Consider the following 14,454-nt stretch of genomic DNA (forward strand, 5'->3'; position numbering starts at 1 on the left):
TAACTCCTGAATCATCAATAAATGCTGTGAAACGACTATTGGCCTTTTTCTTGGATCCTCCACCCACCCCCTACGCAACACTGGTCGTCAGAAGTGGGATCCAAGATGGGCCGTGGAACAAAGTCACCAGCGAAGGAAGAGAAGCTACAGCGAAGCCATCCTCGGGAGCTGTAGGAGAGAGTTCGAGCCATGGAGAGACGAAACAAAAAAATGCAGTTTTCACTGCAACACACAGAATCGGTCATCACATTTTCGGTTGTCGAATTGCAGTTATCACTGCAACTCGACTCTGACATTATCGGCGGTGGCCGCCAAGAATTCATCGGGATGACGGAAGGAGGTTACGAAACGGGAGGTTTCGTACAAGTGCTGCCGGGAGAGGACAACTTGAGGCGTTGTCAAGGGCAACATCGGAGAGCAGCATCCGGCAATTGCAGAGTCATCCAAAGGGCGACCGGGACGAGGGCAGTTCACCGGTCCACTTACGCCGCAAGTACCAAGAATTAGCGGCTGTTGGGGACGACGATCCACGGGAAAGCATCGTCGTCAGAAGAGGAGCGGAGATCGACTACAACTGAGAGATGTCGATTACAAGCCACTATTCCCTTCAACTGTTTGTTGACGGCAGATGTCAACAAACTGGAAAAAAAATCTAATTGGAAACGAGTCTAATTGGAAACTAGTTGTTATGTCACAGGTGTCGTCTCGCAAAGAGTCGGAAAGTAAACGGATTGAAATGGAATTCAATCGGAACCATGCAACGGCAGAGAGGCACATTTATCAGATTGGATAAATGTTGGTTGGTCAGTCGGCGGAGTCAATCAAGTCACTTTTGGGAGGATAGAGGCACCGCTTCAGAGGGAATGGCAACGGAAGTACGTTCTGGGTGGAACGTTGGTCTGCAGCAGGATGCTGGGCCACAGGACAGGAAGACGGAGCCACCGCAACAAATTTGGACGTTGGGGAAACGAGCGACTTGGATCAACCACGTGAGGGCATTTGAAACCGAAGAAACGCCAGATCGCGACTTCAACGAGAGAGAGCGGAACAATTGATATACGTCAACATCGAAAAAAAATCTAGTTGGAAACTAGTGGAAACAGGAGTACCTGAAAAAATACATGGACAGTTGCAGCAGTGTTTAGATCATCTCGCAGATGTAACGGGAAAATACATCAGAAAGAAATGGATTTCAGTTGGGTCAATGGAACGGAAAAGAAGCACATTCAACAGAGTGGCAGACTGTTGGGTGCACATTTACCAAGGTCAATGGAACGGAAATGCAACACAACCAGCAGAGTGGCAGACTGAGGTGTGCACATTTTCCAGGGTCAAGGGAGCGGAAAAGAAGCACCACCAACAGAGTGGCAGACTGAGGGGTGCACATTTTCCAGGGTCAACCGTCACTTTTGTGAGGATGGTGGCGATTCTTGTGGGACATGGCTTTGGAGCACGTTCTGGGTTGAACGTTGGTCTGCAGCAGGATGCTAGGCCACATGACATAGGAACACTGGGCCACCGTAGCAAATTTGGACAATGGTGACACGATAGACATGGACCAAGTCACTTTTGTGAGGATGGGAGCGATTCTTGTGGGACATGGCTTTGGAGCACGTTCTGGGTTGAACGTTGGTCTGCAGCAGGATGCTGGACCTCATGACAGGAATACGGGGCTGCCATAGCAAATTTGGACTTTGGTGATACGAGCAACATGGACCAAACACGTGAGAAATTTTGGACCGAAGAGCTAACAAATAATGATTTCCAAATGTAAAACATCGGATGACTAATTTTAGGGGATTAGAAAGTTTACTGTAATTGTTTCCATTGTAAAGGTGACGTAAAGTGAAGTGTAATGAAAGTTTTTATGTAATTGTTTCAATTGTAAAGGTGACGTAAATTGAAATGTAACGAAAATTTACTGTAATTGTTTCCATTGTAAAGGTGACGTAAATCGTAGTGTAACGAAGTTTTAAATGTTTTTGTTTACATTGTAAAGGTGTCGTAAATTGAAGTTTAACGAAGGTTTAATGTAATTGTTTCCAATGTAAAGGTGACGTAATTGAAGTGTAACGAAAGTTTAATGTAATTGTCTCCATTGTAACGACGCGCTAATGTATTCACTGTAAAGATAACGGCTGTAATTTTAAATGTAACTGTGACTGATATCAGATATAAATGTAACTACTACGGTAGATTTATCAATTAGGATTTGTTGGTCAATCGGGACGATTTGACCTAAGTGGGGGGCAATGTAACGTATACTAAACAGAGCCGCCGAGTAACTGCGATCGGATTAAGACGGGTAGACGTCTTGAGAGACCGTGAGACCGGTGTAAGTGGTTTTAGGGATTAGCGACAAGCTAAGTGCATGAAAGCTAAACAATGAGTGCACTTCTCATACCGTGGGAATACATATCCGAATACGTGACTATACTGTAGGTAAACAGATTAGACGTCCTGAGAGATCTACCCCTTATTAGGCGGTACGTAGGCGATATCAGGTCATTCTGGACGGAGCAGTGACAGTGCGTGTAACTCCTGAATCATCAATAAATGCTGTGAAACGACTGTTGGCCTTTTTCTTGGATCCTCCACCCACCCCCTACGCAACAGTATTAATACGATGTTTGTAATATATGTATACTGTCCATAGATGTCAGATATTTAGATTTACATGTATCTATGTAATAATTATGTGGACCAGGAAGGTGCATTTGGGGTTTACCTGTTAAGCCTTCCTGGTATATTTGTATATATGTATGTGAAAATATGTATGTAAAAATTATGTCACCATTTAAATATGATTTAAAATTTATAATCTACAAATGTATATATGTACCTACATACAAGTTAAATACCATTAAATGTTGCTCAGGGGCAAACCCGTAATGGCATCATGGGAAAATATGTATAATTTTCAATGAAATGAGGTAATTTACCAATTTACCTGATTTCATTGAAAAGGTTCCAAACAATTGGCAACTTTGTCCTATTTCTCGCAAAATTATCCTATTTCTCATTTCTCAAAATTCTAGATTTCAGCATCTCAAATTTGCTGTAAAATTGCTCCATAAATTGTTTATCGATTTTTATAATTGGCCGCATTGTGGTTTACCTGTTAAGCCTTCTTGGTATACATACTTGGTGCACAAAATAAATAAATTTCGATCACCTTAATATTTGAAGGACGAATCCTTTTATATATACTTTTTATTTTTAATTCAATCAATCAATGTACACTCGTCATTACAGATCGCTCCAATGCGATGAGTGTACTGTAATATTCACATCAAGAAATTTTATATATTTAATACATAATCATTACATAATTCGAAATGATACATGACATCTATGGTCAGACATAATATATAATCAATAATCATTTTTATACAACAATACGAATTTATACATTAAATATTCACAGAGAGAATGGAGAGAAACCCGGTGAATCCTGAGATATAACACAACAACTCAAGATTTCGCGAGATAAATGAGGGGGAAGCCAATTTTGCACGAATCGTTTCAATGAAAATCAGAAAAATTGGCACACTCTGATAAGAAACGACCGACCCGGTTACAAACCAAGGTCTGGCTAGCAGCAAACAGTGTGACTCGAACTCATATCCACACTGACCATAGCAAGTTATGCTGGTATGAATTGTTTTCAATAAAAATAAAACGTGATCAGTGATCGATTCTGAGTTCGAATCAGTAAAAAATCTCGAGTTCGAATTTTCGCATGATCACAAAACTTCATCTATTGTTACTACGTACATAGATAAAGTAAAAATTATTTAGCATAATAAATTTAAAACTGGAAAATTCTGACGAAATATAAATTGCGTAGTTTGATGAAGCAACTACGCTTAAAATCGGTGGATATTTTTTAAAACAGAAAGTTATGAAGTATTAAAGAAGATTTGACCCTTGTAAAAAAATATGCTTTTTGTTTCGCCTTCAAAACGAAACTTGACCTTTTACAATAGCGTTAAATGTCCATTTTTGACTCGGGCGTAAGAAAAGGTTGCTTGCCGCTGACCTGCAACATCCGCACAAAAAAGAGAAAATGACTGCGTTTAAATGAGAAATCGTTCATGCACTGTTATGTAAAGTGAAATATTAAAAAAAAAAAAAAGAAGCACCGGCTACGATCGTCTTCGGCAGACGGCGAATCGTCAAGTCGTCCATATACATATGTATATCTATCGGAGTTTAGTTGACGAGACGCGTTTCGTAACAAGTCGAACGAGGCATCATCATCTTCGTTGCGAAATCCAACGCGAAAACAATAGTCGCAGGTGGTTGACTGCTTCCATCAAGATGACGAATCGGAGACGGAACTGAGCAAAGGTTGACGTAGGTCACGCCAACGCGCGCCCCCTCGTTCGAGAGCCTCTGGGTGCGTCGCGAAAGCTTCTACAAGTAGGCAGGTACGTTTATTCGATGATGATGATGATGATGATGACGGCCAAGCCTTTCGATAAAGTCACATCGTTTAACTTTCGACATTAGCTTTTGACGACTGAAATATTCGATCATACGAATCGAGCGCATACAAATTTTGCAACTAATCACGGATAGCGATATTGGCGACATTGAGCCACTTTCGATTTTTTTTTCTTGCTTAAATTCACATACACTTTATTATTCATATTATTTTTTTGTTTATTTGTGTGCGAATAATGGCAATTTATCGATGCAACCGTAGCTATTTATAAACACTGCACTGGGTTTGCAACAACAGAGGATGTGTGTATTATATTGCTAGATCTGATCCCACGTTTTGCTATTAATTCGAACTGCAAAGTATTTGTTTGAATAAAATAAAAGAATCAGGTTCTAATTTTATGTATTTAACTCAAACCCAAACAAAACAATTTTTATTTAATTTGTTATTCTATTTTTTCATACAAATTATTTATTTTTTGTCATTACTTACTAATTTTAGTTGTGTGTGTTTTTTTTCATTTTACGATACTTTTAAATAGAAAAAAATTGATTTTTTATAAGCTTCTATTCTCGGCTCTCTTCAAGCTTGGTATTTTATGTGAATATATATATCTACATACATATATAATATGTATGTATATGTATATTGCAACCATTAAGAGAATTGGTGTTTGACTTGACTTATTCTTGGAAGATTGAAACACTATTCGAATGTGTCATGAAATATGCGTGTTGCAACATTTCCTTGTAATGATCGGCATTGTAAGAGCAATGCAGGATAATAATAGTGCCGAAGTGGGTAGTTCAAGTATTTTAAAACATATTTTCAATACTTCCATTGCCTTAAAAGTACATTTATTATCATTATAAACCGATAGAAAATTGATAGAATAGCATTTCTAAGAAGTTTTCTCTAGTGGGTGAAAGTAATGATCCTCATTTAAGGGAAACGGTTTTCTGTTACGCACACATACGCATGTATGTATGTATGTATATGAGCTTTTCAATTGAAAATTGAATCGAGTTGAAATGGAATGTGTTAATTTTGCGATTTATCATTTCTTTGTGATACATTAGATATAGTTAAAAGTCAATATTGAAGTATTATGTGAATGTAAATAGCATGAAATCGGATGGTCACCGTTCGTGCACGGAATTTTCCTTAGAAGTTCATATTCAAATCAGGATCACGGACTCCTCGAAGGTCAAAATCCTCTTACCACCGGAGCGAAGCAGGCGCATATTAACATGTATCATTTACCGAGCTGTTTTTTCGTTAGATTTCTAGTCACGATCGCGACATCCGCGCGCTAAGAGTTAAATATCTGACACGCCGACGCGTCTCCTACGTTCTGAGGCGAGCATCTCCAATATCTAGCGTCGCAAATTTCAGAATATGCGAGAAAGAAGAAATGAAAATGGTTGTTGGCATTGAGAATGGCATGGCGCACTCGGGTGACATTCTGAGGAATGCCGTATTGGGGGCACCGTAACGCCGCGGCTCGTTCGCTTACTGCAACCGAACAGTTGAGAAACACTGGATTGTAAATATCTAACTACCTGCCCATATGAACAATATATCCCATAATTACAGCGACGATGATCGGTTATGTCATATGTGGCTCAGATTCAATTCTACATATGTGTATAGCTGTTTGCGATACAATAGGCATAATGCGTTAGTGCCTATTGTATCAATTGAGTTTGTGTCATTTTCCTTATAAATAATATAGTCAAGTCTGAATTTAGCGTATTAATTATAGAGAAGGCGAGCTAAATCTGGAGCTTAATCAGCTTTTGTCAGTACATATAAATAATGTTTTTAAAAACAAAAACCGCATACACGAAATTTGAAAGTAGCATATGTCCACTTTTCTACATTTCGAGAAATATTTCGCAAAAGATTAAATACATTTTGCATTTTACAAAATTTAAAATTAATACTGGTGGCTTGTAATACGTTTATTCTGCTTTTCCAATATTCTAGATTTGTGAATTAAGTCAAACAGAAATAGTGTTTTTGGAACTGAAAATTGGACTTCGCCACATTTAACGGCACACATGTGGAAAGAATCTTGATGATATTTATTTATAAAAATCACCTTACAAATTGGTTTTAAATATAGGAATAAGAAGTGTATTATTGACCAAACATTGTAAATGCCTTATACAAACGCAGTCATGAGATAGAAACACTGTATGGAAGTTGTTACCAACATTGATTAGTTCTTACCCTAAAATGATTTACAATCTTTTTCATCAAAGATATGTATGTTTCGATATAGAATGTGCTAATGAATATTTTTCGTAGTGCTGTTTACGGGTTGAGCTCTACTGGTATAAGCGAACCTTATTATGTACATATGTACATATGTTGATTTAGATTTTATTAAATTAATGTCTTACTATAATTTATTTCACTTAAAAGAATTTCACTGTCTTTTTTGAGGTGTAAAATAAATGTATATATCATCAATATTATGGTGTCGAAATAAGTCTCTTGTTTAATATATCAATGTGAATATTGGTAAACTTAGTACTAGGTACCATCGATACGTTCGTATCATCTTGCTTAACATTTTAAACGCGTTCTTTAACGCCGACTGAAAGATAATTAATTCGTATGCGTATATATGTGCATTACAAAGAAATTTCGTAGTAAAAATTACTCATATCGAACGCAATTCCAAGGCAAACGGATCGTTCACCGGCTAAACGAGCAATTTAACCTTAACAGACGAAAGGCTTCCGCCATTTCACGCGTAAAAGGAATTGATGTAAAAAAATTAATATTATACGTTCGTGCTTGAAATTTCTTGTAAAAATGTTTGTTGTTCAATAGAATTTCCAGATAATTATTTGCGTTAATTATATGTATGTTTTTCTTTTGTTAGCACGATAGTTCAAGACTGATTTAAGTATTGCTACAAATTCAATTGATTTTCAAATCTAAATACGAAAATATGTATGTACATGCGAACATTTTTGTACATGTAGACATCTATCGGCGATTTTCCAACTTATACCTTTGTATGAAGAAAATGGAAAAATGTAGTAGTGACATCTATCGAAAATATTTAAAATCTATGAAAAATAATTCATTCGATTCTTTAACAAAACAAAATAATTATTTCATATTTAAAAATGTGTCTCAATAAACATACTGAATTAAATTTATATTATATGAATTTGAATATATATGATACGAATTTATAAATTAATTGTTAAATATGTATATAAATCAATGTGGGTAATCAATAAATTTCTTTTATTTACTATCCAATTGTATTTATTTTAAAAACAAACAAAGCTAGCAAGCTTTTTTTCCTATAAATGACTGATTTGATAGTAAAACAAATAATAAGTAAATTATTGAAGTAAAAATACTTACACTTCCACCGGCTGAACGACTGTTCCCGCAGAGATAGATAATAAAAGTAAGTCCAAATAATTGACACCTCACTTTAACGGCTAATATTTAAAGTTTTCAGCCAACTGCTGTTTCTTAATAAATTAATTTTAGCTTGAATCCATTGTTTACTCTATTTTCTTGAATTTACAAAATGTTAATTTCATTGATTGTTTGCTTTTTTTTTATTTTTGGGTATATTCTTATTCCCATATCCATATATTTTTATTTTTTCACTTTTAGTTTAATTAAAACCTATTAAATTTTGTTTGATTTTTAATTCTTAATTTTTACTGTTTTTTTTCTCTTCTTAATTTTTTGTTTCTTTAAATATTTTGGGTATCATATGAAGACTGTTATCAATGTTTGTTAAATAAAATGTAACATGTTTTTTATATACTATATACATACATATGTATGTATGTATGATTATATAAAATATGTATTATTCTTGTATATATGTATTATCCGGCCAGAGTGTCATATTGGGGTTTATTTTATTAAAATAAAATAAAATAAAATATGCAGGTTTTGTATTTTTGGTTGTACCTTTTAATTATAACCAGTAGTTTATGAATAATATTTTTTATATACCGTTAGATGGCGATAAATGGTCATTTTAAAATATTCTGCCGCTCTTTTATGAATTTACATTTTAAATTCACTCGTTAATCCAAATACTCAGATTTTCAAACTTTCCTCATCTACCATTGTATTTATGCAATGTTTTCATATTTTATAAATTAAATATGCATATATAAAAGAATATTTGATAACTTTGTCACGCATGATCAATTTTACTACACATATGGACATACATACATATTTAACATAATGAGTTAAATATGTATGTATATATTTAGCATAATGAGTAGCCCTTATTTAGGAAACTTTGGGAAATTGCCCGTACCAATGTATACTCATATATATTTTACGTTTTATTTTCTACATAAAAACGTAAAAAATGAAAATAAAACGTAAAATCAGCAGAATGGTCTAGTGGTTAGCATGTAATACTTTGAACAAAGTGGTCACGAGTTCAAATCCCACTGATTTCTGCTGGCCAGACCTTAGATTTGTGACTCCGGGCCGATCGTTTCATTGAAACGGTTCCAACAAATCGGCAACCTTACTCATTTTCTCACAAAATCTCGAGTTTTCAGCAATCTCGAATTTCGCTGAATTGTATAAAATGATGCAACTTTACAAATTTGACCATAGATTTCTCTGTGGATGTTAGTTCATATGTACTATAAATAATGCTAATAATACTTGTATCAAATGTACAATGTTTCTGGTCTGGAAGGCGCATTGGGTGTTACCTGTTACCTTCCTTGTATAAATTAAAAATTCTATATTATGTACATATACATAATATAGAATTTTTTATATTTGTTTAAATATTCTTTTTGAAAGTATAATTTTCTAGTGATTATTCCATAATATACCTTAAATATAATATAACGATAATAAAAACTGCCTTTGAAGCTATTCTCATAATGAAAACAGAATGAAATCAGAATTCAGAATCAAACGATCTTATTACTGCGACGGTTACCCACTTCCATTCATAAACAATCGTACGTATATATGTACATACATACATACGTACATATACGAGTATGCAAATATAATATTTATAAACATACTTATTGCCGAACACCTCTGGACTTAATAATTATTAGTTCCAAGAAATGATTAAATCCTTAAAAGCTATAGAACAGATTCAATTGTAACCATTTTAGCTAGCAATTATTGTATGTAATTGAAAAATTATGAAGAACGCTTTCGTATGTATGTATATTTATGTACATATGTATGTACATCATAGCTGAGTCTACCTTTTTGAACGCATATCTTTTTTATTTTATTTTACATAGATATATACCAGGAAGGCTTGACAGGAAGACCCAAATGCGCCTTCCTGGACAATTAATTACAAATAATGCAGTATTTTATTATTACATAAATCACCGTATTTCCAGAAGTTGAAGAAAACGAAATAACAATTACAGAATTAATCCATTAATTTTGTACATAATTTTTACAAATTGTACATACAATAAATATAAGAGTTGTGACAACAGGAAAGATGATTTTTTCCAATTTTAAGGAACTGTTTCAACAATGATCAGATAAAATTGGCAAACTCTGATAAGAAACGATCGATTTGGAGTCACAAAACCCCCAAATCTAACCAGCAGTATAGCGGACCGAACCCACTGATCATAAGCCATACTGCTGGCATATGTTACACTTATCCCGATTGCTTCCTTAATCTGAAGTCTTTGTATTATAGATGAACATTCTCTTCTACTAATCAGCACACTTTCAAGTACCGACAACCTTTCTGAATCACTACGAATGGGTGTATTCAGTATAAATCAAACGTATGTGGGTACTTATTAAGTGCTACATTTACTAAAGTATGTCACATACATATGTAAAACGTGAACTATGTATGCATTATCTAATACCTAAATGGGAAATGTTATTCAACGTGAGTTAATTGTGATATTGTGTCACTGACGAAACACCACATTCAGGAAGTATGTCCGATTGTTACGCGAGCAACATTTTTTTTGCCGGAACTTACCGTTGGACTCAAAGTTGCACGTGGGATATATTATACATATTACCCACTAGACGGCTAGAAGAAAACCTGTTCTCTGTATGAAAAGTCATCATCAGTATAGTGTATCTTACGGCGACTAAATTGAAACGAAACGGATACACCAAAAGATACTTTTTTAGCATAGTAGTTGCATAATAATCTATGAAAGTGGTCGGATATTGGGTAATGTTTTTTTTTTTTTTTTGATAGTACATCAAGCAATGGTTCGTTAGTTTGAGTGTATATTTTTTAATTGAACTTTTCTTAACATTTTCACGAAGTTCATAATATGCATAGCGTATATGTAGTGTACAATTTACTTGACCATGACAATTTCTATCAGTTATAGTTGACTATTCTTGAATTTTTACGACTATTATGTCATAAAAAGCGTAATATTACTACGACACTTCCTCATAGGAAGTAGGTCACTTCGCCAAAATCTCATAATACTTTCTTTATCCTACGTATACCTACATATTGACGTACATATATGTATTTGAAACTTGTTTGGATGATCACATCCATTTTCTCATATATTTAAGCACATTGTATGGTTCCACCAATATTGAATAAATGATAATGTACACGGAAATAAGTGAAAATCCTTCTGAAAGTGATTTCGTATTATTATTAATACTATTATTAATACTATTCAAGAATAATAATAAGTGTTAGCTAATCTGTAGTGAAGCTGCTCAATTAATTTTCTAATCAGCGTACAATATTCTTTTTCGGCAAATTTAAAACGATCCTCAATTATTTATTGTCATATTATTGCCTCATCTCACGGAAAGGCAAATGGACCATCCGTATTAGATTAATGTTCGCACTTGAGTTAGCACTTGAAATGCGCAAATTGATTCACTGTTTTAATAAAATTGTATTGTAAGTCCTTGTACTGTTTTGTTTGTAAATGACATTATATTAAATTGGCCAAGTCACATAATGAAAAAAGTGTCTGATGTCATATTTTCGTGCCTGTTAAAAAGAAATGATTGAAAATAAAAAGAATGGCCGATTTTTTTTTTATATATTTTAATTAAACAAATAAATCAACATCATTCATTTTTGCTATTATTCATAACCTTATAAAATAACTATAGAAATAATTAACGTTTAACATTTTTTTTTAAATATTGTGCTATTTTGTCATTCATCGTCATTTTTATTGCTGAGTGCTTCCTTACACAGTGATTTATAATATTGTTTGTAAAATACAGAAGATCGTCCCACAGATTCTTCCTCGTCGTATTTCGGTGAGTATTCCATATGAATGGAAGCTCTCAGTCTACTGAAGTAAATAAAAGAGCTGAGATAAGAAATCAAAGCACAGGGACTAACAGGCAATCTGATCGAAGTTACACTAGAAAAAGCCTGTAGGACCATGGCTATCAAGAAAGATACGACCATGGGAATGTACCACCAGTTCGTTTTGCAAAGCACTTTGTCATCGTCCTCTCGGGTCAAACGTTCGCAAGTCCTCGTAGCATCTTCTACGGGAGAATCATCAGTGATGAAGGCCGGGAAACCAGATATCTCCTCGTTTTCCTTGCCGAGAGTTTTCATAGCACATATATGAGCCCAAGCCACATTTCCTAAAACGTTTTCATACATATTTTTTGCAATAGAACGATGAAATTATACTCGACTATCATTTCTTAATTTACAAACCTGCATATACTACTTGCTGTTTTCCACCGGCGCCGGCCAATTTCGGGACTCTTCCTCCCATCTTTTGGGCAACGTTAATTATAGAGGTCATGAATCTTGGATCTTCTTCTCCGTAGATGAACGAAGGTCGGAGTGCTACAGTTTTGAGCGTTTTTCCATTTTCTATAACAAAGTATTTTATTGGTAAATACGACACTGAAGACGGGTCATCAATTGTGACGAAATTCGGTGACAGTTATGTTGTGACATTGACGACATAATACGTTTCATAAGACAGTTTACCGTGAAACAAAAAACATGTAATTACAATGTCACGGTTTCCAAATTCGGATCAACTTCGGTAATAAGTAAACATGTAATCAAATCGCAAACCATTAATTTGATTTACAAATGTTTTTTTTTTTTTGTAAATTTCATCATTTTCGTACGTATGTGTTTGCATCAACCGAAATTCTTTCAATCGAGTTTTATTATATTACCTTTTCAATGTCTTTCAGAATTATTTTAACACTTTTTTGTCAGCTGTTGACTTATTTAATTATCGTACAACGGCACTAAATAATCGGAATTCGCATCGAACTCTTCATAAGTGACCAAAACAGAGCTGAAATACAAAATATATCAAAAAAAAAGCAATAGCTCCGAAATAAATCTAAATAAAATAATTTGGTTTGTTTTTTTTTATACATAAAACACTACATACATTATGAAGAAATGACAAATATATAATTTCAATAGATTTTACCTTAGCTTATAAAATGTTTTTTCAGATGCAATCAATTAGTTTAAAGTAAAAAAAAAAATTAGAACTCACTTGTAAGACTTCCATTTGCTCCAAGAACAACCATTTCAGCTTTAAGTTTTGATTCGGGATATCCAGGAATAACAAACTTGTCGGAATCAACAGGCGGCAAAGCCTTCTTTTCAGTTTGATTGATAATAACGGCAAGACAAATTTTCCAAATATAAGGAATCATAGAAACTTCTGCAGTGCTAGTAAAAACCAATTTCTCCACGTCAAACTCTTGACACAGAGATATCACATTTTCACTGCCTACAAATTGGACAAGAAAAAAAAAACAGACAAAACCAATTCGTATCTTAGAAGAATATCAGCACAATTTTAAGTGTGAATTTACTGTTTGTAAATCAAAATAAAGAATACCTTCAACATTGACTTTATTCAATTTAGAATAATTTGGCGGATACGTATACGAAACGTAAGCAGCACAATGAAAAACACATTTGACATCTTCAAACGCATGTCGAATTGTATCTTTGTCCAATATGTTGCCCAAAATGGAATTCACCGGTATTGGTTGATCGTGATCTAAAATGATAAACAAGAAAAGATTTCATATCGCATATTGTATATATATATTATAATATATGATTTTGATAAAGATTAAGATACGATACTCCACTCACCTATCAACTTAAAATATGGTTTTAAATCCAGTATTCGTATTTCAGATATCGTATCCTGACAAGCCTGAAGCTCCTTGACCAAATGTTGACCAAGAAAACCGGCTCCACCTGAAGCACAATCATTATTTTGACATTTCTATTTTAAGTATTAAACAATGTTTTTTGTTTATAATCACCCGTGATCAGGACGATACTTTTATTTTCAGACATAGTTTCAGGTTTGAAAAAAAAATCACATTTAAAATAAAGCCGTGCGTGCAGCAAGTGGACTTGCTCGTCGACTCAAGAAACGGTACTGAGCAAGCAGCACTGTTATTGCCGATTGATAACATATTTGACAACCTCTTCTGCACTTTCACTCACTTACGCAATATTCCCCACAACGTTAGATAGATAGCATTGTGCTGAATACAGGTCACAATCAAAAAGCTCACACAAAGCCCTAGTATAGCCCAAAGCTTGAAATTTCAATAACTAATTGCGGATGTAAAGTAAAAAAATAGAAAATCCGTGTTTGAAAGTACATAATGATTTATTTTATAACATTTGAACTGCTACATGCCTGAAAACTTATCAACTAATATCAAATTCATTCAGCAGCATTTCTTTGACATTTTATTTTTACAAGCTTTTTATTAATTTTATTTTTTTTCCTAATTAATTTCCTGTTGGATTCAGAATATCAAAGTAATTTTACCTTTAAATGTATTGTAGGCGGGGTAGGTAAGTGTTGACCGTATCCCGGCCTAACGAAACACTGTTGTGCTAGTTTTATAAAGTTTTATTGTTTGCCTATGGTTGTACAAAGGTATGGTATTTGTGGGCAAAAGTATGTCGTTCAGCGGTCTCTGGATATGGTAGAGTGTCGCTGGCTCGG

At 34.2% G+C, this 14,454-nt stretch overlaps 1 protein-coding gene across 1 annotated transcript; it reads right to left on the reverse strand.

Moving 5' to 3' along the window:
- Positions 1-11,506: 11,506 nt before the first annotated feature.
- Positions 11,507-13,871, reverse strand: LOC143915070 (3 beta-hydroxysteroid dehydrogenase/Delta 5-->4-isomerase type 2). The gene is made up of 6 exons (XM_077435496.1): positions 13,754-13,871; positions 13,578-13,685; positions 13,315-13,479; positions 12,964-13,203; positions 12,150-12,311; positions 11,507-12,073 (listed from the first exon to the last, which is right to left on the reverse strand). Exons 1-6 carry the CDS (start codon positions 13,785-13,787, stop codon positions 11,628-11,630), a joined length of 1,155 nt encoding a protein of 384 aa, XP_077291622.1. The 5' UTR covers positions 13,788-13,871; the 3' UTR covers positions 11,507-11,627.
- Between the last annotated feature and the right edge of the window lie 583 nt (positions 13,872-14,454).

The sequence above is a fragment of the Arctopsyche grandis genome, chromosome 8 (assembly GCF_051622035.1).
Source record: "Arctopsyche grandis isolate Sample6627 chromosome 8, ASM5162203v2, whole genome shotgun sequence".
NCBI classification, from domain to species: Eukaryota; Metazoa; Arthropoda; class Insecta; order Trichoptera; family Hydropsychidae; genus Arctopsyche; species Arctopsyche grandis.

What these genes read in the sequence shown, in the direction of transcription:
- LOC143915070 (XM_077435496.1), bottom strand. Translation starts at nt 13,787, where the DNA reads ATGTCTGAAAATAAAAGTATCGTCCTGATCACGG. An exon ending in AAGTATCGTCCTGATCACGG is followed by an intron (nt 13,686 to 13,753) that starts GTGATTATAAAC and finishes ATTGTGCTTCAG; the next exon opens with GTGGAGCCGGTTTTCTTGGT. An exon ending in GAATAAAGTCAATGTTGAAG is followed by an intron (nt 13,204 to 13,314) that starts GTATTCTTTATT and finishes TCCAATTTGTAG; the next exon opens with GCAGTGAAAATGTGATATCT.